Below are 23,468 nucleotides of genomic sequence, written 5' to 3' on the forward strand. Positions count from 1 at the left end.
CAGCCGAAGACAGTGCAACGAAGCAAATACTTGCATGAGTATACCAATACATATGTGTGTGTGTGTGTGTGTTCAATTAACTTACGCTCGTAGCATGAGTAAGCGATCGCTAAGAGTTTTGAAAGCTAGCCAGCTAGAGCTTCAGCAGCGATGATGACGCCAGCATAAATTAAAAAAATATTTTTAGATTTTCTTGCTACACTCACGGCTTTGTCAGCCAGCGGCGTTGGTGTTGTACGAATTTAAGCATTAATTGCTAGACTAAAAGCACACTTCTATTGAGAAACGCAATGTACATTTGTACTATATGTAAGTAATAATGTAAAGAAGGTGTGGCATGCAAGAGAGTAATAATTCAATTAATTGGTATGTACATATGTATGTATGTGTGTATGTAAGTAATAAGTCATCTAGCGAATTTCGTAGAAATGCTGAAGCCACTAACTGATAATGTGCAGGTAATGATAAGGTGCTGAGAGGTGCTGAGGAAATTGCTTATTGCGCTGGGGTTTAGTAGGGAATCTCAGAAAATGAGTCAACTGTTTTCAATGAAAGTAAACTGAATGTCTAGATATGTATGTACATATGTCAAACGAACGTAAATAAGATAATAAAAATAAATAAAATGAAGGGTAATAAAATACAGCAAAATAAAATAAAAAAATTAATTATTTAAAAAATAAAATAAAATCAAAAATTAAAAAAAGATACAAATAAAAAACGAAAAAAATTACAATAAAAAAGTAAACTAAAAAAATAAATATTATAAAAAAATTGGATAAAAAATTTAAAAATTACAAAAAAAGAAAAAAATAACATGAAATGAAATGTAAATTAAAATGAGATGAAAATAAAATTTAATATTCTTATACTACAACAAATAAAGATTTAAAGATTGAAGATACAAAAAATTACTTATTTAGTGTTAAAAAATAATAATAATTTAGGTTTAGAAAGTTTTTAATATACTTTGATCGTTTACAATAGTACAATAAAAAATAAGTTAAATAAGAAAATAAAAACAATAGCCATGCAATTATAATTTCGCAAAACATGTTAAAATAAAATATAAAAAAAAAACATTGTATATATTATAGTAATAATAAAATATTAAAATTGTCGTAGAAAAAAATATTTAATAAGAAAAAAATTACAAAAAAATTAACTAACAAAATTTAAAAAAAAACGAAAAAGAAGTTAAAATAAATAATAAACATTAATAAAATATATTTTAAAAATTGGAATAGAAAAAATTATTAGAGTACAATAAAAACTTAGTTAATGAAATAAAAAACAAAACAAAAATTTCGAAAACATGCTAACATTATTAAAACATGAAAACTGAAAAAAAAATTAAAATTGGTAATAGAAAAAATTATTTAATAAGAAATGTTAATTAAATTTTAACAAAGAATATAACAACCGAAAAACCTGTTAAAATAAAAAATAAGCAATAACCAAAAATATTTAATAAATAGGAAAAGAAAAAATTATTTAATCAGAAAAAATCACAAAAAAATTTAACTACATTAAAAAAAAGTCGAAAAAGAAGTTAAAAAAAAAATAACAAAACATATTTTTAAAAACGAAAATAAATTATTTAAAAAATTTTTATAGAAAAAATTATAAGGAGAAAAAAAGTTATAAAAAATTATATAAATATATACTTTTTTTTTTTTTTGAAAATTGGTATAGAAAAAATTTTTGAATGAGAAATTATGAAAAATAATAATTTAATTAACAAAAAAATAACAGGAAAAACCTAAAAATAAGCGCTAATAAAAATATTTTAGAAATTGCAATAGAAAAAAATAATTTAATGAGGAAAAAGTACAATAAAAACTTAGCTAACAAAGTAAAAAAAAACATCGAAAACTTGCTAAAAAAATGATCACTAAAAAATATATATCTTTATAGAAAATGTTATTTAATACAAAAAAATGTAAAAACGAAAAAAAAATAAATTATTTAAAAAATTTTTATAGAAAAAATTATATGAGAAAAAAGCAATAAAAAGTTATATTAAAAATATGTACATACATATGTATATGTACAATGTACATATGTACATATGTATATGCTTAAAATTTTTAATTTGTAATTATTAAAATTTAAAAAAGCAAAGGAAAAAAATTTTTAGTTAAATAGTATTAGCCCAACAAAATTTTTAAAGTTAATAAAATTAATTTTTGAAAACATAAATTAACTTTATTAATATAAAAAAAATATGAGAATACATTTTTTTAAAAATTGATAATTAAAAAAGTTGCTCAGTCACCTAATGGATGAATAAATTTAATGGAATTAAAAAAATCATATTTTTAAAAATATTCTAAATAGAAATGCTCTCCACTTTATGACCAAAGTTTCAACCTTAAATTTCGATAATTAAAAAAAAATAAAATAAAAAATAAGCGGCGTAAATAGCACGCTTCACGTGACAAATCAACACCCAGTCACATAAAATCCACTACCCTAAATACAAACATATGTACCCTAAATACATATATATGTACATACATATGTATGTATGTAGTGCAGGACGAGCGCACAGCAACAAAACAATCAACACCACCTTGCGCTTGACGTCGACGACTGCGGCGACTACGACGACTACGACGACGACCAGCAGCAACAAGTCACCCACTATACAAGCCCAGCAGAAACGGATCGCCGCGCACACTACGTGACTACAGTAATGTGCCATTCATTTGTACAATGTTGCTGAGCATATACAGATATGTGAGCCCCAAACCACGGTAGTGTTATCGGGGTAATGAGATGTGATGCATGAGAAATACTTACATACATATGTTTGCATAGAATTTATTATCAACTTTTTGCAAAATTACCGTTTTCTTTTTTCATATAGAAAATATATAGAGATATTTGTATTAAAACATGAATCATATATTAGAAAAATACGTCGAAAATTTCTGTGACAATATTTTAGTTAAAAGAACAAGAAATTTTATGAAAAATTTATTTTTTCATTATTTGAGAGCAGAAAAATATTTTAGTGACGCTGTTAAACTGTAAATGGATAAAAGAAAACATTTTTAAGGGGCACAACTAGTATGAGACCTAAAAAAAAGTGGATTTTTAATAACAAAATACATTGTGTTTGAGACATACATACATACATACATACATATGTATTTTAAGAAGATAAGTGTACACCAAAATTTGTTCAAAAAAATTTTTTTGTACTATGTATTATTGAAACCTAAAATCTTGGTTATTTGAATTTTTCACACAAATTTTGAGGTTATGTGAAAAAGCTGTGTATGCAAAAGTTTTAGTTATTTTTATTAGCTACAACTTTAGTATATAATTTTTTTTTCTAAATATTCGAGATAAACTGTTTTTCCGTTTCCACGACAGTCAGGTCTACGTAACCGGAAGGCACGCGAAATTTTATCCGGCCAAGGACGGCCAACTCGACAGATTTCTGGCGCTACAACAACAACATAAATTGTTTTTAATCCTTAAAATTTCAACCACCCCGTCTTTTTCCTTCTTCAACCACAGATCGATCGTAAATTATTGGGTAGTCGAAAAAGACTTTTCGTATTTCTGATCAAACTTCAACTTATTTTTTTTAAATTTATACTAATAAATAAATAAATAAATAGGTACCATTTTGGTCGACCACTCTTTGCCACTAGAGACATTATTCCATCAGAGTAAATCGAAATTTCGAAATTTCTAGAACGAAAACGAGCGAAGCATTGTGCTACACGAGCTGATACAGCATCGTCTGCATAAACTTCGCAAATTTCATTGCTGGCTTGCATGGCATTCTTCCCTTCTTTATACAAAAATTTCAAAATATAGCGAATTTCTTCATTATTTTCACTCATTTTTGAACAGCTGTAACTTTTTTTAATTTTCTCCGAATTTAATTTTTTTTATTTTTTATTTTATTTTATTATTTTATTATTATTAAATGAAACTTAAAATCTCACCTTTCTAACACTATATGGTATGACACAATATGATTGGTGGCACTGGAGCTATACGACTGCAACGACAACTATTGACAAAATACGAAAATATTTTTTCGACTAGCCAATATTTTTGCTTTCATTTTTGATATTTTATTTTTCACTTCCAATGGGTTTCAACCTACTAGGAATATCTTTAACTTTTTCACATTTTCAAAGTCTTCTGCACTAGTCTATAGTGAGTTGGTATTTTTTCGTTTATCGTTCTTTTTAGGCGTGTAGAATGGCTCGAAATATATTTAAAATTTTCTTTAAAAATTTTACGTTTTTACGTTTAGTTTTTTAAAATATTTGTACATATTTACTTAATGTTAATTTCAGTCATTTATTTCTGATTTTACTTTTATTTTCTGTTTAATTTTTTTGTTTTAATATTGACTTTAATGTGTTGGTTCGCATTACATAAGTTATACTGTACAACATATTATATACTATATTATTTCATTGCTTTCATTCTCTTCACTTAGTAACGGTCGCATGCTAAGGCTGCGACGAAGCGAAAGAACAGCAACATTACTAGAAAATTTGTCAAAAAAGAAAAATATCCAAGCAGCATGTGGTATGAGGCATAGGCAAGTGCTAGGCCATTAACAAAAAAAAAATATTTAAAACAAATAAGAAGAGATAAATTAAAAAAGGAATAAAAAGTAATATAAATATACAGTAATAAAAATAAATTAAAAAAAAAAAAAATGAAAAATCTATAAATCAAAAAGTGGGCAAAACGCCAAATGGCTCACTCATTCAACAAGTCGGTGAGAGTGTATGTATGTATGTATGTGTGTGTTAATATACCTATGTAAAAGAGAGTCTCGTATATACGCAAATAACTGTTTGTATAGTTCTGCACTCACCTGTTGAATTGCGTATGGGTTTTTAAACAAAAATTAAGCGAAATTTAAAACAATGTGTCTGCAATGCACACACGCAGGTAGCTGTGTATGTATATATGTACATATGTATGTGTAACGCGCTAAATTTAATTTTACGCTTGCAAGCGAGCTGAGCCACCTACACAACGCGTATGTCACGACAGCCGGCGTTAAATGACGGTCAACAGCGAGGGAGGCGCACCAAATGCAATGTGAATAAAATGAGCACGTTGATTTGATTTGATTTGATTTTATGTTATTTTGCGTTTTGTTTTTGTGCGCTTTTTGCAAATTTTTCAAACTGTATTTGTTGTTAGAGAATTCTTTGTGATATTTTTTTTTTAACTTTGCGAATGTTTTTTTTATAATTTTTTTTTTAATTTTTTCAAATTATTATTTTTTGTTGTAACTTTCGGTATTTTTAAATTTGTGTGCTAGCAAGTCAGTAAATGCACTTTGTTCGGCCAAAAGTTGCGACTTTTGAGTTATCACTTTCGATTTCATTAAATTGCAGGCGAAATATACACTTTTCGTGGCATTTGCTGATTACATTTTGCTGTTTTTGATTATTTTTGCTTACTCAGCGTTAGCGATGGCACATTTCTTAATTATTTCGTTTAAACTCAAATGGTAAACACGCGTAAAATACGCAATTAGCGACTTGCACTGGATTATGTGTCACGTTGTTGCTGATTATGACGGTGTTGATGTTCAGCACATAAGTAGTTGTGTGTGTGTGTATGTGTGTATTGGTTTCCGAAACGCGCGTATTGACGCGCACAGCAAAGAAAAAAGCTTTAGTAGTACGCTTCAATGGCAAGATAATACTAAGACTAATTCTACATTGAGCAGAATGCAAAGGCAATAAAGCAAAGATAAATAACCTCAAAAACAACAACAAATACAAATTAAACCAGTATATGTATATTGTAGAAATGTCGAAAAACTTTGACGAGTTATTCAAATGTGCTCACACTAACGCAACCCGCTGTAACTGTGTGCGTGTGTGCGGTTATGTATTTATTGTATGTATGTGTGGCTACGCGATATTTTTTACGTTGCGATTTGTGCGCTCACACGACGGCGATGATCCGCGAAAATCGACGAAAAGCAAACCGCCACCACACGCTAACGATACTATTTTGATGACAAAGCATAAGCTCGGAGCAAGAACACGAAATTTCTTTGCTGGCGCGCGATATGGTTGCGCATTGAGCAACAGAGCGCTGGAACGTTAAGCGATTTTTTGCGTTTGCGAGAGTAAAACGCTCAGAATTTACAAGCGGCAATTGAGCGCGAAACAATATCACCTGTCATGCTGAACTCGATACTGTGTTCGGCGTTGCCATGTCGCTGCGATTGGAATTGCTGGTTTTGCAAAATTAATTTTTTTCATAAATTGGCATTTTTAAAGGCAAATTTTTATTATTATTATTATTATTAATATTTATTTTATATATATTATTACATTTTGAATAATAAAATTGAAAATTTAAATTTTTTTATTTATTTAGTATTATCATTATTATAAATATTGTATATTATTCATTATTATTTTCTATTACTAAATTTTTGTTTTTAATTTTTTTATAAAAAATATTTCTGAAAGAAAATTCCCAAATCAAATAAGCTTGGCTTCTACAGTAAATTGGAGGTTATTATGATTTATTTTATATACATACATATGTACATACATATTATGATATTTTTTTAAATAAAATATTTTTAATTTTTTAAATTTATTATTATTATTATTATTTATGTTATTAAAATTATTATTATTTTTATTACATTATTTTCGATTACTAAATTCTTCGTTTTCAATTTCTTTTAAATATTTTCATAATACAGTAAGAAAATTTTCAAAGAAAATAAGCTAGGCTTCTACGGTAATTGGGGTAGAGTATACTACCAAAGATGGGTGGGTCGTGTGTGCAAATACAAATGTTGTAAAATCTTTTTATCAAACATCAGTAGCCCGTCGAAATTTTTTTTTTTAATTTTGATTTAAAAAAAAATTATAAAAAAAGTTAAATTTAAAAAAAATATTATTTTTCAAAAAATTTTATTTCTAAAAAATTTTATTATTATAAATATTGTATTTAAAAATAATTTTAATATTAAAAAATTTTTATTTCCAAACACATTTTATTTCTAAAATGAAAAACTATCTCAAAACTCTCAGTACCATCAGCACTCGTCAACTATGAGTCGAAAGTGGGATAAACACCTTGTAGAGAACAATTAGGCTAGTCTTCTAGTTCCAAAAAAAATTTTAATTTTTTTGGCTGAAAGTATGTACTTACATAAGTATATATGTACATATGTATACTATACATACATATGTATATTAGAATCAAAAACCATTAGTCAATTGCTAGAGTACTGAAAACAAAAGGTTTTCCTGTCCAAACCGCAGTATCGACGAAGCGTTTAACACAATGAGCTTTAAACGCGTTTTTCACGAAACTTCATTTTGTAAATTAGGCCACGTTGGTACGCGGGGACTATCACATGCAGCCGCTCGAAATGTTTATTGTAGCTTTGCAGCAACAATACACCACATAGTAAATTGTTGTTGTTGTTGTAGCGGCAGAAAATATTCCTAAAGTAATTTCGAGGAATGCTGCCGATTTCACAGTCCTTGGCTGGATAAAAATCCAGGTCCGTTCCGATTACTGCGTGGGAACGCATAGTAAACCTCATCACTAGCAAGTCTTATGTAGCTTATGATCTATTTTTTTTATATCTATAAGTTTCATATGGCATGATTGCCTAACCTCCATTTTTGCATCGAACTATCGAAAAATTAATTTTTAGTACATTCTAATGCAAGTCTAACAAAGCCTGAAAGTGAGTAATTTGATTCCTTTTTCTTACTCACACAATAAATTATAATATTGCACCAGTTTTATGGATCTAGACTGGCATAACTCTTTACAAAACATATAACATTTTTACTAAAGACAAAGTTGAAATTTTTACCGATGTGGCAACACTGATACCATTTACAAATGACACACATATGCATATGTGGCGTGGGCAATGAGAGAAATGTGCAAAGAATGTGAAATTTAATGAGTCAATTTGATTGCAGCAAACATGCTACGTGCTTATGTACCCACGTATGTGTTGTAGTACATAAGCACATATACATATGTATGTATATATAATAACCTTAGAGCAAGTTAAAATTTTTGTTGACAAAGCGACTTTGCTTTCTTTGAACTATAAAATGCGGATCTTCACATACTTAACATTAAATATGCTAATATTTCTAATTGGAACTAATCTGAAAAGTAATTAGACATTTCGAAAAATAATCAGAATTCGTATAAAGCACAAACAATTGTATTACTAATACCTGAAGCTTTCGCAACACTCAGAATTAAGAATTACTAACTGTTATTACACTCAACAGCCCAAATGAGAAGTTACTCAAACGCAAATGAGCGCTTTTTAATGAGTGACTTTATTTAGTACTTTTTGTTTCTTTGATTTTCTTTTTTGCACTTTGAGTTCTCGCTCTTTGGCGCTGGCAGTGGCGTAGAATATCGAGCTAGCCATAAATCTACTGATAATACAGTTAATGAAGTTGAATGAAAATGCTGTCGACGAGCTTTATGACTTAAATGTACATATATGTACGCACATATATACACATATGTACATATATATATATGTACATACGCACTAGTATGTTGTTCATGTATGTTCTTAGAAAAGCCTTTTAAGCTTATCAGCTCATAATCGACAACGTTTCATATATATAATATATAATTGAGTGATAGCTCTCTCTAGAAAGATTCGGTGAACTTCAGACTTTCTTCAATCAAATGACATCTATATGAAATAATAAAAACAAAACAAAAAAGCGCGTAACTCTAAGCTGCAATTTTTGTTATATTTTAACGTTTAAATAACTGAAAACGTTTACAATAAAAATATTTTTTTATTTTTTTCTTAAATATATTTAAGAAAACAGAGAAAACTTCATAGTTCTCAGATTTGAAAAGGCGTTTCAGGGTGTATACAGTTAGATTTTTCAAAAATTCGATAATTTTATTTTATTTTCTTAATGTACATATATTTAAGAATACACACTGAAAACTTCATATCGTTCCGGCGTTCGAAGTTACACGCAAATTTGAAAAGGCGTTTCAGAGTGCTTGCAAGTACAATGCCAAACTTTAAACGTGTTTTTTTCAAAATGGAGTTTTCAAAGTCCGTGACCAATATTACTCGAAAACGTCTTAACTGATTAGTCTTAAATTTTAACACGAGTTTCTTAAAAATATTTTTCTTAAACAATTTTTTAATCAATAAATATATAGAAGGACCTTTTTATAAACAATTTAAGGTTAAAAATTTTGGTTTCAAAAATTTTCGTATTCTTTTAGTTTCCTAAAATTTTATGAAATATGAAAAACTGAAGAAACAGCATAAAAGTATACTAAAAGCCACTTGGATTCCCAACCACAAATTTATTTTGTTCGACATGTATGAAAATATTCTAGCCCTCTATATATTTGTTTGTATGTAAGCACAAATTCTTACAAAAAATCATTCTTATATGTTCTCTGATTCATATATTTAGTTTCTTTGTCTCGAGTACAAAAAAATTTAACTGCCAATTGGGCATAATAGGCACTTATCAGTTGAGTTCATTTTAATAAATACTTCAGAACATAGTTTGGGGGAATTTTCTGTGAATTTCTTGGAAATCAGTTGCACCACCCAAGCAACAAATCAACAACAATCTACAAATTAAAACGTAAAGTACTTTGCTATATGGCCAACAGTAACTGGTTCAATTCAGCTAAGCATGGCTACAATTGCTGATTTAAGAACTCGATAGCTGGCTTTATCATTTCACTAAATACTTAAAAGCCAATTTTACTATGTCTCGCGCTTAATTTTGCAAAACAAACTTTGAACAAACGCAAAATTGTCTGGTCGCGTGATTTCATTATCAAATTTTGACGCAAGAACAGAAGAAAGAAAACACAGATAGAAAAAAAATAGAAAAAATGACGTCAAGCCCCTTATTTTTGTAGGTGAGTATGAATGTATTTATTTTTGATAGTGTGATGATGTTTGATCTATATATTGTATGTACATATGTATATATAAAAAAATATTTGTAGCTTATCTTCTAAGGCTGTCGATTTATGCCAATCACGAGAAAAAAAAATATTCAAATTATTATATACAAATTCTCTAACATGTTTGCCTCCGAAAGTTATTTTTTTTTATTTATTTATAACCTAAATATTAAAATTTTTTATGGTATAGGTATTTATATAGCTTGAAAAAATCGATTCGAAGGAATTACAAACACTGACTGACGTATGACACTGAGATTCTTCTTCTCCTTTATTGGCTGACACTGAGCTGGCAGTGACATTATCACGCGTGACAAATCTGATCTATAGTAATTTAAAATCGACAACTACAAAGTCAGTCGCAAATTGTTTACATAACCCCCTATCGAAAGTGGTGCCAGGTTCAAATTCGCCAGTTTTTGTAGAAATTTATACACTTTTTCCGAATTCACGTTATCATTAGTGTTATCACCTTTAAAAGTGTGTTAGACTGATAGAGACACTGTAATATAACGAATGAGACGGTGAAAGCTTCATTGAAACGTAGAGTAACGTTAGTGGAAGCAACTGTTTAGAAAGTCTATATACTTGTACTTCTCGAACACAGCATGGAAAATAGTTTGACAGTATAAAACATACACGTGTTTACCGGTTTAATTCGGATTTGTGCATAACGGTGATAAGAAGGGGGCTGAAAGCCGCAACATTGTCCAAAGCAATGTCTAAAATTGTATTTTAATCTACTAATTTATGGATGTATATAAGTATAAATATACAATATTTACTAGATACAATATACAACTTGGAGAGACAAATGCCACCGTTACGCACAAGCTTATGCAAAACTTCGAAGCATACATATAGGCGCAGTCACAGTACAATGTGCAAACAAGCAAAATGAAGGATTTTAAGCTTTTATTTTCATCCAAAATGGAAAAAATGTAGGCTCAAGGTTTTATAAAGTCTCTATATTACATACATACATATATTTTACTATGAAGTATCATATATGAGTTTGAACAGGTTCAAGGGGTAGTATCTCTAAGTTAAGCAATAAGTCTTTGATTAAAGTTTGACTGAAAAATATCAAATAAAGTTGTTAGCGACGGTTTAGTAAACTGATTAATGTTATAACCGAAATAATGATCTAGAGTTTTTACCGCATCGCTTGTAGAAAAAGGTAAATATCTCATATATGACAAATGATACCACCATAACGTATATTTTCTTTGATTTGGTTGCAATTTCGCTCTTTATAAAATAAATGCAGTATTTTCTGCAAAAATTTCCGAATCTGAAAAAGTTGTTTTGTTTTTAATTAGAGAATAATATTTTTATATAGTTTTTAGCACTTTGTGGTAAGGCATTTTTTTCTTAATTTCCGAATACTACTTCTACTTAGTTTATCTCTTTTATTCTTCAACTGTTTCTGCGACTTTTGGTCTGTGTATAACAGAAGCTTTCATTTATATACAAAAAAAAATATCTTCAAAATGTCTGCTAATAAAATTTGTTGTATGCGATTTTGTAATGCTTAAGCACAGGATAAATACTTTATACAAAAAGTAATAGACTAGTTAATCTATGATGAAAATTGAACTTTTTGGCCTATAAAATAATATCTACAGAAACATTTCAAGATGCTGACATTAAAAAAAGAATAAAGCTCTTCAATTTCATAAAAATAAGTATTTAACCATAATATATATATTTAGTATATACATATATATTATATGTTTTTAGTATATAATATATAGTTTAGTATAAATAAACCCAAGCTGTAGAGCTTTTAGAGCTTTTATTCATATTCTAAATTATTTCAAATTTAAATTGTCCAGAAATAAATTCTAAATATAAGAGAGCTTTTGGAACGGTTACTTTACGTATAGCCGGAGCTTTAGAGCTTTTACAGCTTTCATTGATAAACAAAATTATTTATCATTTAAATTGCCAAAAAATAAATTCGTAAATATAAGACAGTTTTTAAAGCGGTTACTTTAGGTATAACCGAAGCATTAAAGCTTTTAGAGCTTTCATTCATAAACTAAATTATTTCAAATTTAAATTGTCCAGAAATAAATTCTAAATATAAGAGAGCTTTTGGAACGGTTACTTTACGTATAGCCGGAATTTTAGAGCTTTTACAGCTTTCATTGATAAACAAAATTATTTATAATTCAAATTGTCAAGAAATAAATTCTAAACATAAAGGTCTTTAGAAAGATTACTTTAAGTATACCCGAAACTTTTGAGCTTTTACAGCTTTCACTCATAAACAAAATTATTGAAAATTTAAATTGACAAAAAATTAATTCGTAAGTATTTTAAGAGAATTTTTGAAGCGGTTAGTTATAGATGTAACTGAAGCTTTAGAGCTTTCACTCATAAATAAAAATATTTTAAGTTAAAATTGGCAAAAACTAAATTCTGAAGTATAAGCGAGTTTTAGGAACGTTAGTTAAAGCACAACCAAAGCTTCAGAGCTTCTAGAGCTTTCACTCATACAAAAAAAGAAGATTTCAAAAAATCCTACTAACAAAATGTATTAAACAAATAAACTAAACAAAATTTTGTACTCACTGTCATTCATATCCATCAAATGCAAATCCTCATCATTCAAAATTGAGTTAATAAATCCTTCAGTGGTGTGATTCATATCCGAAGAAGAGTTCTGTAAAAAAAAATTAACAATAAAATTATTTAAGAAAACATTAAAAGTATATGTCATTTGCGCACTCACAGTGTAGTACATCATGTCGTGTTCCATTTTGTAGGCGCCCACATTGCCGCCCGCAGCGCCGGCTGATGCAGCTGCACCGGCGTCAGCCTCATGGCTGGAGTTGGTCAAATGCATGCTAGAAGTGACGGCTGAACCCAAATTATGGCCATAATGCGGCTGCGTGGGGCAGATATCACCCAAAGTGGCGTTGGCATGCAACATGGCATGGTGGCTGTGATGGTGTGAATGCGGCGGTGGTGGCGGCGGATATTGAGCGTGTTGCGGTGGTGCTGGTATGCCAGCGGCACCCTGATACGAATATGGATGTGTGGGATAGTGGGGATAGGGTGGCATATCGGAGACGCCGCCGACTACACCCATGCTCGATATCGGATTGAAGAAACTGGCAATATCCTGTAAACGTTGCTCCATCGAAACGCCACGACTGAGGGACATGCGACCCTGGAAGGATAAAAAAGTGGAAAATAAAAATTGATGTCATAAATAAAAAAAATATACATTTAATTGGAGTTTGAGCAGACGTGATTGCTGCAAAGTGGTTTGTAATTAGAGTCATTCAACTGTGTGTCTGTATGTGTGTGTATGTATGCTCATCAACATTTTTTCTGTCAGTTTGCCCACGTTGCGGTGATTAATTTGTTAAATTTTGAGTGCAACAAAATGCATATTTCAACATTACCGTAATCGATGATGTTTTAACAAGGTGCGAGAGCGGAGTGTTGTTGTTGCTAGAATAATTCGTGGGATTCAATAAAATGGAAATAAAATAAACACTCGAAAAGGGTTTGAAAACCAGCGGTGCAGGCCGAATTTTTGCTGCATTTGATGATCCATAAATAAGCGATCAATCATAAAAATTTTTGAAATGTTCCACACAGCATATTCCAGCTTATATGTTTGTAAGTATGTGTGCGCTGTTGAATGCAGGCATTTATAATCACACCAAAGCGCCCACAGACACAGCGCAACAAACCAAAATACGCAACAACAAATAATACCAACAGGCTGACAGTTGGCATGCACATACATATGTATGTATGTCAATGTAAATAGGTATATATGTACATGCGTATGCTTATATACATACATACATACACTCATACATATGTAACTATAATCCCAAAAAATAAATTCAAAGAAATTAAAGAAAAACAAGTAAATCGGTGGCAAAAACGTGCGCATGCGCAATGTTGGGTTTTTAACACAACAAAAACAAACGTACATAAGAATACAACAACAAAAGGTATATAGATTGTAAGTATAAGCAAATCGAGAAATAACACATTCCAAAAGCGCGAAATTCAAATTTCATTCTCATGAATGTGGCAGTGCGCGCATAAGCACATGTTTAATAAAAAATAAATAAAAATAAAAAATAAATAAAAAAGAAAATAATAAAAAATAAAAAAGTAATAAAAAAATTAAAAATAATAAATCTGATAAAAAGTTGAAAAAAAAAACAATTGAATTGCGAACAATGTATCAATCTGATCGCCGGCGATCGCCGATCGTTGATCGATGCTTAGCGCGCTTCGCCGCCACAAAAGGTATCCAGCTGCACGTTGCCAAAGAAAGACTGCACGTTCACACCGGCGGCCATTGACGGATCGCGCGGCTCAAGATCGATCGAAATTAAATTGAAATATGCTTGTGGCAGAAATTGAAGGCGCTTTTTCGATTTCGTTGTAAAAAGTGACAAGTGTGCGCCGGGGGTGTCGGCGTGGATTTCGTAAATCAGCAGCATTTTTTGGTTAACAAAAGAGGTTTTTCCCATTTTTTTTTTGCTAGGAACAAGCGGGTATAACCTCAAATATATACACATACTTATAATGTATGTATATAAATTACCTGACTCATAGCATTTGTTTGTTCTTTTGCTACTTCTTATGTCCGTTACGTATTTCGTTTCTAATTCATGCTTCCAAATTCGGTAATAATTCGTAGGCAATAAGTTTTTCCTACATTTTTTATTGTAAAAGTTGAAGATCTGCAGTTGGATTAGCATTCTCATAACATTACGTAGTAAATGCCAAATTGCTGCTAATGATGGTACTTTCAGATCGATTTGGTAAACTTATAGAAGATCGACAAATCTAATGTCTAAAGAACAACTTGGAAAATGAACTCTTTTTTATACCGGTACAAGCTCATTTGAGGCGAGTTTAATGAGAGAATTGTGTACCTTATTCTATCATTCAAGCAAGTTTAACGTCCAATATGGAAATGGATTCCTAGTTACATTGCTTTTGTAATAATATATCAATAAAAACAGCATGAATTACCTCCCTCAGGCTTAGAAAACTATTATTTTTAGGTAAACTGCACTGTATATAATATATGTATTACATTATACGGCGGTCTTAGAAACTACCGTTAAGTGGTTAGTAGTCATATAGTTTCTGTTATTTAAACTTTGATTTTATGGGTTTCTAGACTCACCAAACAATAATTTCTACATATGATTTATTGAAATTATAGTAAATTGAGTTTTAGCTGTGATAAAATAGCTTCAAAACTGCTCACTCATAATTTTGTCAAGTTTTCAATGGACTCAAAACTATATTTTTCAAATTTGCTCTGGCTATACATATGCCTTGAAGCAGAGTTAAGGTGGGAGCCTGCTTTAGAGGCTTCAAAAAATCTATTTTTTTTTTTTTGAGGATTTTTTTGGGAAGGAAAGAAATAATTGATTAAAGATTCTAGGGTTTATAATTATATATTTAAACATCATCCGAACATTTTTTGGATACGAAATCTTTGATATTCTGCCTTTGGGAAGCAATTGCCCGATGCATCTCGCATGTGCATTTGTCAAACGGCGGGCAGGATGCAGGTCGCAATTTCTATTGGAAATAAAAAATTCAAAGAGATTCATATTTGTTAATAACTTATCTTCTAGTTGAACTAAGAAAATTAAAAAAAAAAAAAAGTGTAAAAGTCTATATTTTTTAAAAATTGGAAAAAAGTGGTTTTTGACCAAAAAAAAAATTACTTTATGTTGTTTAAAAATATGTGCAAACTTGACTTTTCTTCGTTTTTTTAAGTTTAAATAGAAGAAAATTTAATGCCAAAGATAAAAAAGTTTGCCCCAATTCCATACGATGTTTAGTTTTTTTTCTATCATGCCCGCCAATTAAGAAAAATCGTAAAAATGAAAAACCGACAAATCGCGCGTCAAAGTTTTCGCTTTCTGCCCAAGCGCTCATATACATACATACTAGGGCGGGTCGATTCTAGGGATCAAAATAAGATACTTTGCCGAAGGAACCATACCTCTAAAACGAATTTTGATGTCCCCCAATTTGGGTCGAACCTTTGGGTAGGGACAACATACATACATACATACATACATATGCATCTGCTAGATGCTCGGTCACTATTTCGCTTCTAGCTTCGACAATATTTCGAATTCCCATCTATAACTTTGAGGACATATTCTTAGATACTTTTTAAAGATATTTAAGCAAAAAGAAAAAAATCGATTTTTTGAAGCTTCTAAAGCAGGCTCCCCCCCCTTAATTCAAACAAGTTTAAGTTTTGTGTGTTATTGAACTAAAAACGAAAAATAAAAACTGCTGAAATAGTTGGATATTAAGTAATGGTTGGTTAAGCATATGTTGAAAAAAAAACGTCGATAATATATCAATATAAGACTTTATAATTTATATGAATAATTGTGATAAAGATTGTTTCGAAATCTACGAAGTCATAGCCATCGTTGTGAGACTTTAGTCAGCCATGTCATTTTGATTATCTTGCGATGAGATAGAGGAAGATCATATAATTATATATTTTTGTGCAGAATAATGAATTGTTAACGACTTTAATACTACTAATGATTTTTTTGAAAAATCTAGGACCTTTTATCAGTGCCTGAGACATAATCTAGCTTTACCGTAAGTAAAAAAGACCATATCGTCACCTAAAATGCAAAATATAGCAACGTTACATCACTTTTCATAAGTTTATACGCGTAGGAAAAACGATATAATAGAAACCACTTAACTTGAAACAAAATTTGAGTTTTGGTTATAAAATGGTTATATATTGGTTATCATGCATTCATTTTATTTTGTGATACAAAATTTTTTTTGACTTTGAGTATAAAAACACTTATATTAATCTTTAGTTCTTTAAGTTATTATATCTACATATTTTCGATTTTATTTTGTCAGATGAAAAATCGTTGATAATTGATGGCAACAAAACTATGCTTGCCTGTTATATACATTTTGCTCTATTTTTATAATATTAAGCATGTGCACTTGTCAATACTATAGTCCAAATTCACTTTGTTATCATCACGAAGTCTGATTTTTCTAATTTGTTAGTAAAGCGATTGCGATATGCAAAAAACTACAAAATATTGGATTACTGTCATATAACTCTTTTATGAGACATCGTTTAAGCCTTTTCTTCAACCGTCATGAACAATAAAAGCCGAGTGCAGGGTCCTTGCAAAATTTTATCTTTACATATGTTACTTATATAATATTATTCTAATATTTTTGAAAGTTCAGCAAATTTAATTATAGATATGAATATATCTTTTTACTATAGCCTAAGCAGGATATATTAAGTTTGCCATGGAGATCATAACACCGAGAAGAAAACTTCGGAGATCCTTTAAAATATATATATGTATATATGTAAATGGTCAACAAATCAGATGAGCTGCGTAGATTTATGTCTGATCAGAATCAATTGCTTGTATGGAAAACTTTTTCATTTGACGAGATATCTTCACGAAATTTAGCATGAATTGTTATATAAAGCAATAATAAAATGTCCGCCGAATTTGTTCGGATCGGTTCACTATAGCATATAGCTGTCATACAAACTGATCGATCGGAATAAAGTTCTTCTAAGCAACTTTTTGCATTTGTGAAGGGTATTATAGTTATATTTTCATTCAAAAAATGTTTTCTTTTTGTTGGAACTAAATTAAAGCCATTTGAAAATAGTTATAAATATTTGTAGATTAGTTCGAAAATATATAATGGCAGATTTATTGGTGTTCAAAAATCCGAAACAATGCAATAAAAAGTCGGATGTTTGCCATTTCAACTTATTATTAGAAGATTTTTTCAACGATTTTTAAAAGAGCAAAACAAATATTTTAGTGTTATTTCAAATAGCAACCCAAAATACAAAACAATGTATCAACAAAAAAATCTAGATTGAGTTTTTTATTGCTTACGATTCACTATAGCATGTTAAATACATATGTATATGTAGGATAAAATTTTCAGTTTCCGCTGTCAGATATAACCAATATATAACTATTTTATAACCAAAACTCAGATTTTCTTTGAATATGAGTGGTTTGTATTACACAGTTTTTCCTCGCCTCTAAACTTATGAAAAGTGATGTTACGTTATTTTGTATTTTAGGTGCCAAAATATACTTTCGAAAACGATTTTTCAATACTTAGCTAATTGATTTTTTATACAAAAAAATTTAATTTTTTAGTCGATAGAAAATGTAAGTAAATAAAATAAATTTCAAATTCTAGTGATTCAGGCGATTCGACTTAATAAAAATATTATTTAAATTTTTCTGTGCTTTTGGATATGCAATTATGCAGGAAAGAAATATCAATTCTTTACCGTTTCTATATAAATACCAATAAAGTAACTGAATTTTCCAGCAATTAGCTTAGCTTCAAACTGTGTTATAAAATGTCATGATAGATTATTTTCTTGTCCCTTAGCACCAATATTTTCTAAATCAATGAAAAGTAAAATATATAAAATAAACAACAACAAATAAAGTCATAAAAATTGCACACCTTAATTAATAATTTAGTTGTCACTTATTGTTGGGCAGCACCAAAATGCATACTTTCATAGCATGCGATAAATTTTAACGTCGAAATTAAGCTTTTAGTCACACGATATTTTACAAATATTTTTTGGTACACTTTTTATGTTTTTTTTTTGTACTCTATTATAACTTTTATAATTTTATATAGTTTACATATATGTATGTACATAGATATGCGTTCTTAAATCACTTTTGTAGCGTCTGTCCAACGCGCGCACACCGAACTGTCAATCACGGCTTAAATGTTCTTATTTTGTAAGCGCGATAAAATCAATTGTAGCGATTTGTATTTCGGCGCGCGTATCTTGAAGCGGCGATCAGACACCAAAAAAAGGAGAAAAGTTTTAAAATCTCAAGAATATGGCAAAATAAAAACCGATTTACGATATGTGTCTGACAGAATGCGCCAACAACTAAGCGATTGACTTGACTTACAGACTGAAACACGACGTGCTGCAGCGCTGCAAAACCGACTGGCTAACTGACTAACTGACAAATTGAGAATGCGCAACGCTGCAGCGATGCGCACGGAATGATGTCCGAAGCGGCGGCAGCGGTGAGCGGCGTGCTGCTGCTGATGATGATGCCAGCAAGGAAGGCTGGACCAGCGAAACATAAATGCGCACCAACACACAGAATTATGTGGATGTATACAGGTGAGATACATATATGCACTATTGTACATATGTATATAAATATACATATGCTTGAGACCACTTTGCTTGTATCTGTGCGTGCGTGCGCTTGCTTACTTGCCGCAGTAAGGACGGCTTAGAAATTCCCAGTCGGATGCGAGCATGCCAAGTGTAAGTAGTGAGTAAAGCGGCAAAATAAACAACCGACTGTCGGAAAATGTACTATGTAAACGTAAACGGCTTAGTGCCGGTACACTCACACACACACCAAAATAATTTACATGCATGTGAGCCGCTGAAAACCACAAGTGAGGGCAGCATATTTGGAAAAAAAAGGTGAAGACGTGTTTGTAGGCACAGGTAAGACAAGCACACAGACACATATGCATATACATACATACATATATAAGTACACCTACAGTTAATATGTTTGCGTTTGCGTGATTATATTTGTACGTAACACCAAATATTATATGTACATGTGCCGGGTGTATTTGTGTGTGTGTGACTTAATGCAATGGTTGACTGTTTTTATTGTCACCATTAAAACTACTGGTGTTTGTTGTTGACATCAAATAGACACGCTCGCTACGGAAGCTGTGATTGTTGTAAGCACAAATATTCTATATACACATAACATATATACATACACACACCAAATATACATACATAAGCACACATATGCATGCGTTAGACATACAACTATAAGATATTGTTGATATTTGTTCTCGTTGTTGTTGTATTTACATGCGCTACTGCTTTGCGGTTCACACGCAGCTTTGAAATTTTCGAATATTATTGCATTGCATGCCACTACAATAACAACACTTGCACTTTGGCGCTATTTTTCGAAAGCTTAACTGGCAGCTGTTCTATTTACTTATGTAATTATTTGCGCGCAATTTGTCATTAACGCCCACGCGCGCAGGTTACCGTGTGCACATTAGAGTTGCGATGGAATATTGGCATTACAATGTTTGATTTCAATTTGAAAATCGGTACACACTTACATATATGGAGGAGTTGGTCGGCTTTCAAGGTTATCAACTTTTGATAAATAATGTTGTGATTCAAGCCTTGGTTAAAGCGCTTCTAGCAAGCGTGTTTGGTATAGTTTTTTTCTTGCTGAGATCCTTAAAGTAGTTTTTATTAACTTAATTGGGACTAATTCTCAAACACAAGCCTTCAACAAGATGGTCGAGAAATCGTTGAAGACATGCCTCGTTATGGACGACCTTCGACCTCTTCAACTGATGAAAATATTAAAAAAGTGAGGGATATGGTGCTTGAAAATCGTCAGGCAAGTGTTAGAGAGATAGCAAGAGAGCTCGACATCTCTCGCGAGTCCGTTCGAAATAATTTCGTGGATATTTTGAGTATGAAACGCGTTCGTGCTTGACTCGTACCGATAAAACTGAATTTTCTTCAAAAAGAGTACGGGGATTGTGACCGAAGTTAAAACCAGATTTGGCTCTGTGTGATTTTTGCTTGTTCCCAAACTGAAATTGCCGCTCCGTGGAACCCGTTTTCAGTCGATCGTAGAGATAAACCGAAATTCGCTGAAGGAGCTGAAGACCAGCCCAAAAAGTGCTTATGAAAAGTGTTTCGAGGACTGTGAAAATCGTTGGCATAAGTGAATTACGTCTGGTGGGGATTACTTTGAAGGCGACAAAATAAATATTGATGAGTAATTAAATATTTAGCGTTTTATTTACAATGTCCGTGTTCTTTTTTGTCAAAATGTATAAGTCACTGTTTGCATATTTCTTATGTATATAATATATATTTGAGAATATTCTGCGGAAGTTGATCCGGCAAATAATTCCAGAGATATCAGCGTTTTTATACGAGTTTTTTAACTTAGTATAAACGGCTTCCAAAACTTTAAACACTTTTTTTCGAAACACTATTTTCAGAGACGTTGAAAAAAATTTCTCCGGAAACGGCTGGATCGACTTGAAAATTTCACAGGAACTTTTTGGATATATTTGTCAGTTAATATGGAAGGAATACGATTTTTGAATATTAGTTTCGATTTTTAAGCCACTCTGGTGTGAAAATTATTCCACCATTTTGTCGAAAATGAAAATTTTGATTACTCCTTCGATGATTATGTGTGCTCCTCTATAGTAATAATAAATAATAATAATAGTAAAAAAATAAAAAATAATAATAATTTTGGTTTTGGGATTTAAGACAATTTTAAGTAAAAAAAAAAAAAATTAGCGCCACACACCTTTTTTTCGTAGGTGCTTTGGAAGATCGGCTAAGGGAGCCAGGAAATCCAAAAGTTTTCAACAAACATCACAATTATTAACTACTATTAACTTGTATTCTGTAAAAGTACATTATTTTTTATTTATTTACTATTTAATCAAATGTTTCATGAAAGAAAAAAACAAAAAAAAAACGTTTTTTTCTGATTTCTAAGTGGTTATGACTCACTTAACTCATTAAAATTTATTGCCATACAAACATTGTTATACAAAGATTGTTATACGAATGCTTTTGATGCACACTGTAGTAATTAGCAATTTATTAACGCGTTGCCCTTCCCCTTAATTAACTAATAACCAATTTATAATAATTAAGATAAAATATTTGAATGCATCATCAATGGCAGGTCGTTGATTTGGAACCTAACTGACATTGTGTGCTTTCGCAAAGATATTAAAAGATATTAAGAAAATGAAAAATTAGAATAAAAAAAATAATAAGTTATTTCAATAAATTTACATTGAAACCATACATTCATTAGGGTAGTACAATTAATCTGCCTATTTTAAGTTTATTTTAGTAATATTGGCTAGTCGAAAAAGTCTTTTCGTATTTCTAATCAAACTTCAACTTATTTTTTTATATTTATACTAATAAATAAATACTTATGTATAAACAAATATATACCATTTTTGTCGACCACTTTTCGCCATTTTTCCGCTAGAGACATTATTTCATCAGTGTAAAACTTTCGGTCTCAACATCCGAAATTAGTTCTGCTTTCTCCAGAACGGACGAGGAACCATTGTTGTGCTACAGAACTGATACAGCATCATCTCCGTAAACTTTATTCCCCCTTTTTTACACAAAACTTTGGAAATATGTATAGCGAATTTCTTCATTATTTTCACTCATTTTTGAGCAGCTGTAGTTTTTTTCAGCTTCCAAATACTATATGGTGACACAATGTGATTGGTAGCACTGGAGATATACGACTGCAACGACATCTACTTACAAAATACGAAAAGACTTTTTCGACTACCCATTCGGATATTTCTAAGTTTTAATAATATGATATAGTAAATTGTCCAATAAAAAAACTCTCGATTTTTTGATAATACAAATTTTAGTTGAAAATATTTATTATGTTTCTGAGTTGTTCCAATTCCCGTTTTATTATAATGGTGCAAACATTGCTTGGGCGATTTTATGCAACGAAAAAAACTTGTAGTCTGATAATTGCGCCTTCTCATGCATTTCAGAACTTAATTTATCAACTGGAGATACAATAATTTTTCATACGGAAATGTTTTTTGCTTTATAATGTTTCAGGATCTGGTTTGTTTGAGCAATTGAACTTCATTGCATAATTGCAAAGGTTTAGACGAACTTTAGGGTCATCTGTTGGTTGAAATTTAATAAAAAGTGGGCGTAACCACGACCTCTAATAGGTTTAATGGGCATATCCACAAACTACTATAGCTATTTCAACCAAACTTGCTGACTTTTCAACAATACTCCATATAACATAAAAAATGTTAAATCAGATGATAACCACGCCCTCTCCTCATACAAAAATTATGTTGTAAACTACTTAAAGAACGATAACTCGACAAAAATTTGCGTCAGAATCATTTAATTTGACAGAAAAACGGTACTGGCGCGCTGTCATGTTAGACTGTTTCAAATCCCGACAATGCGGTGTCTACAGCTTCAGATTTATATTTCAGAACTAATTGACTAATGCCAGCCAAATTCGTATGACACGTTGTAAAAATGGCCACAATATGATAATAACCACGACTATTTACCAGATAAAAATATGATTTAAGCAAATTGATTAAATTTATAAGAAAAAATATAAAAACAATTTTGTTGAAGCGTTAGAAAAACTGCTGAAATGGTTTTAAGTGAGGCAGCTGAATTGTTAGTCACTGCACGAATAAAAATACGAGTGCACTTCGGAACACCCTAATGTTAATGAAAGGGCTATTTATTTTATTTTAAAAAGGCTGAGATACATAAATTTTAAAAATTAATTTTTATATGAAATGCGAGTTTTAAA

At 30.5% G+C, this 23,468-nt stretch overlaps 1 protein-coding gene across 11 annotated transcripts in view; it reads right to left on the reverse strand.

Moving 5' to 3' along the window:
- The window catches only part of LOC126751346 (segmentation protein cap'n'collar), a 153,740-nt gene that overhangs the window by 7,691 nt on the left and 122,581 nt on the right, over positions 1–23,468 (reverse strand). For all 11 annotated transcript variants that reach the window (XM_050461544.1, XM_050461543.1, XM_050461540.1 and 8 more), the window contains 2 exons: positions 12,725–13,165; positions 12,565–12,655 (listed from right to left, as the gene is read on the reverse strand). In XM_050461544.1, the coding sequence (XP_050317501.1) occupies positions 12,565–12,655; positions 12,725–13,165 (532 nt within the window). The remainder of the gene's footprint in view (positions 1–12,564; positions 12,656–12,724; positions 13,166–23,468) is intronic.

This window comes from Bactrocera neohumeralis, chromosome 2, assembly GCF_024586455.1.
Source record: "Bactrocera neohumeralis isolate Rockhampton chromosome 2, APGP_CSIRO_Bneo_wtdbg2-racon-allhic-juicebox.fasta_v2, whole genome shotgun sequence".
NCBI classification, from domain to species: Eukaryota; Metazoa; Arthropoda; class Insecta; order Diptera; family Tephritidae; genus Bactrocera; species Bactrocera neohumeralis.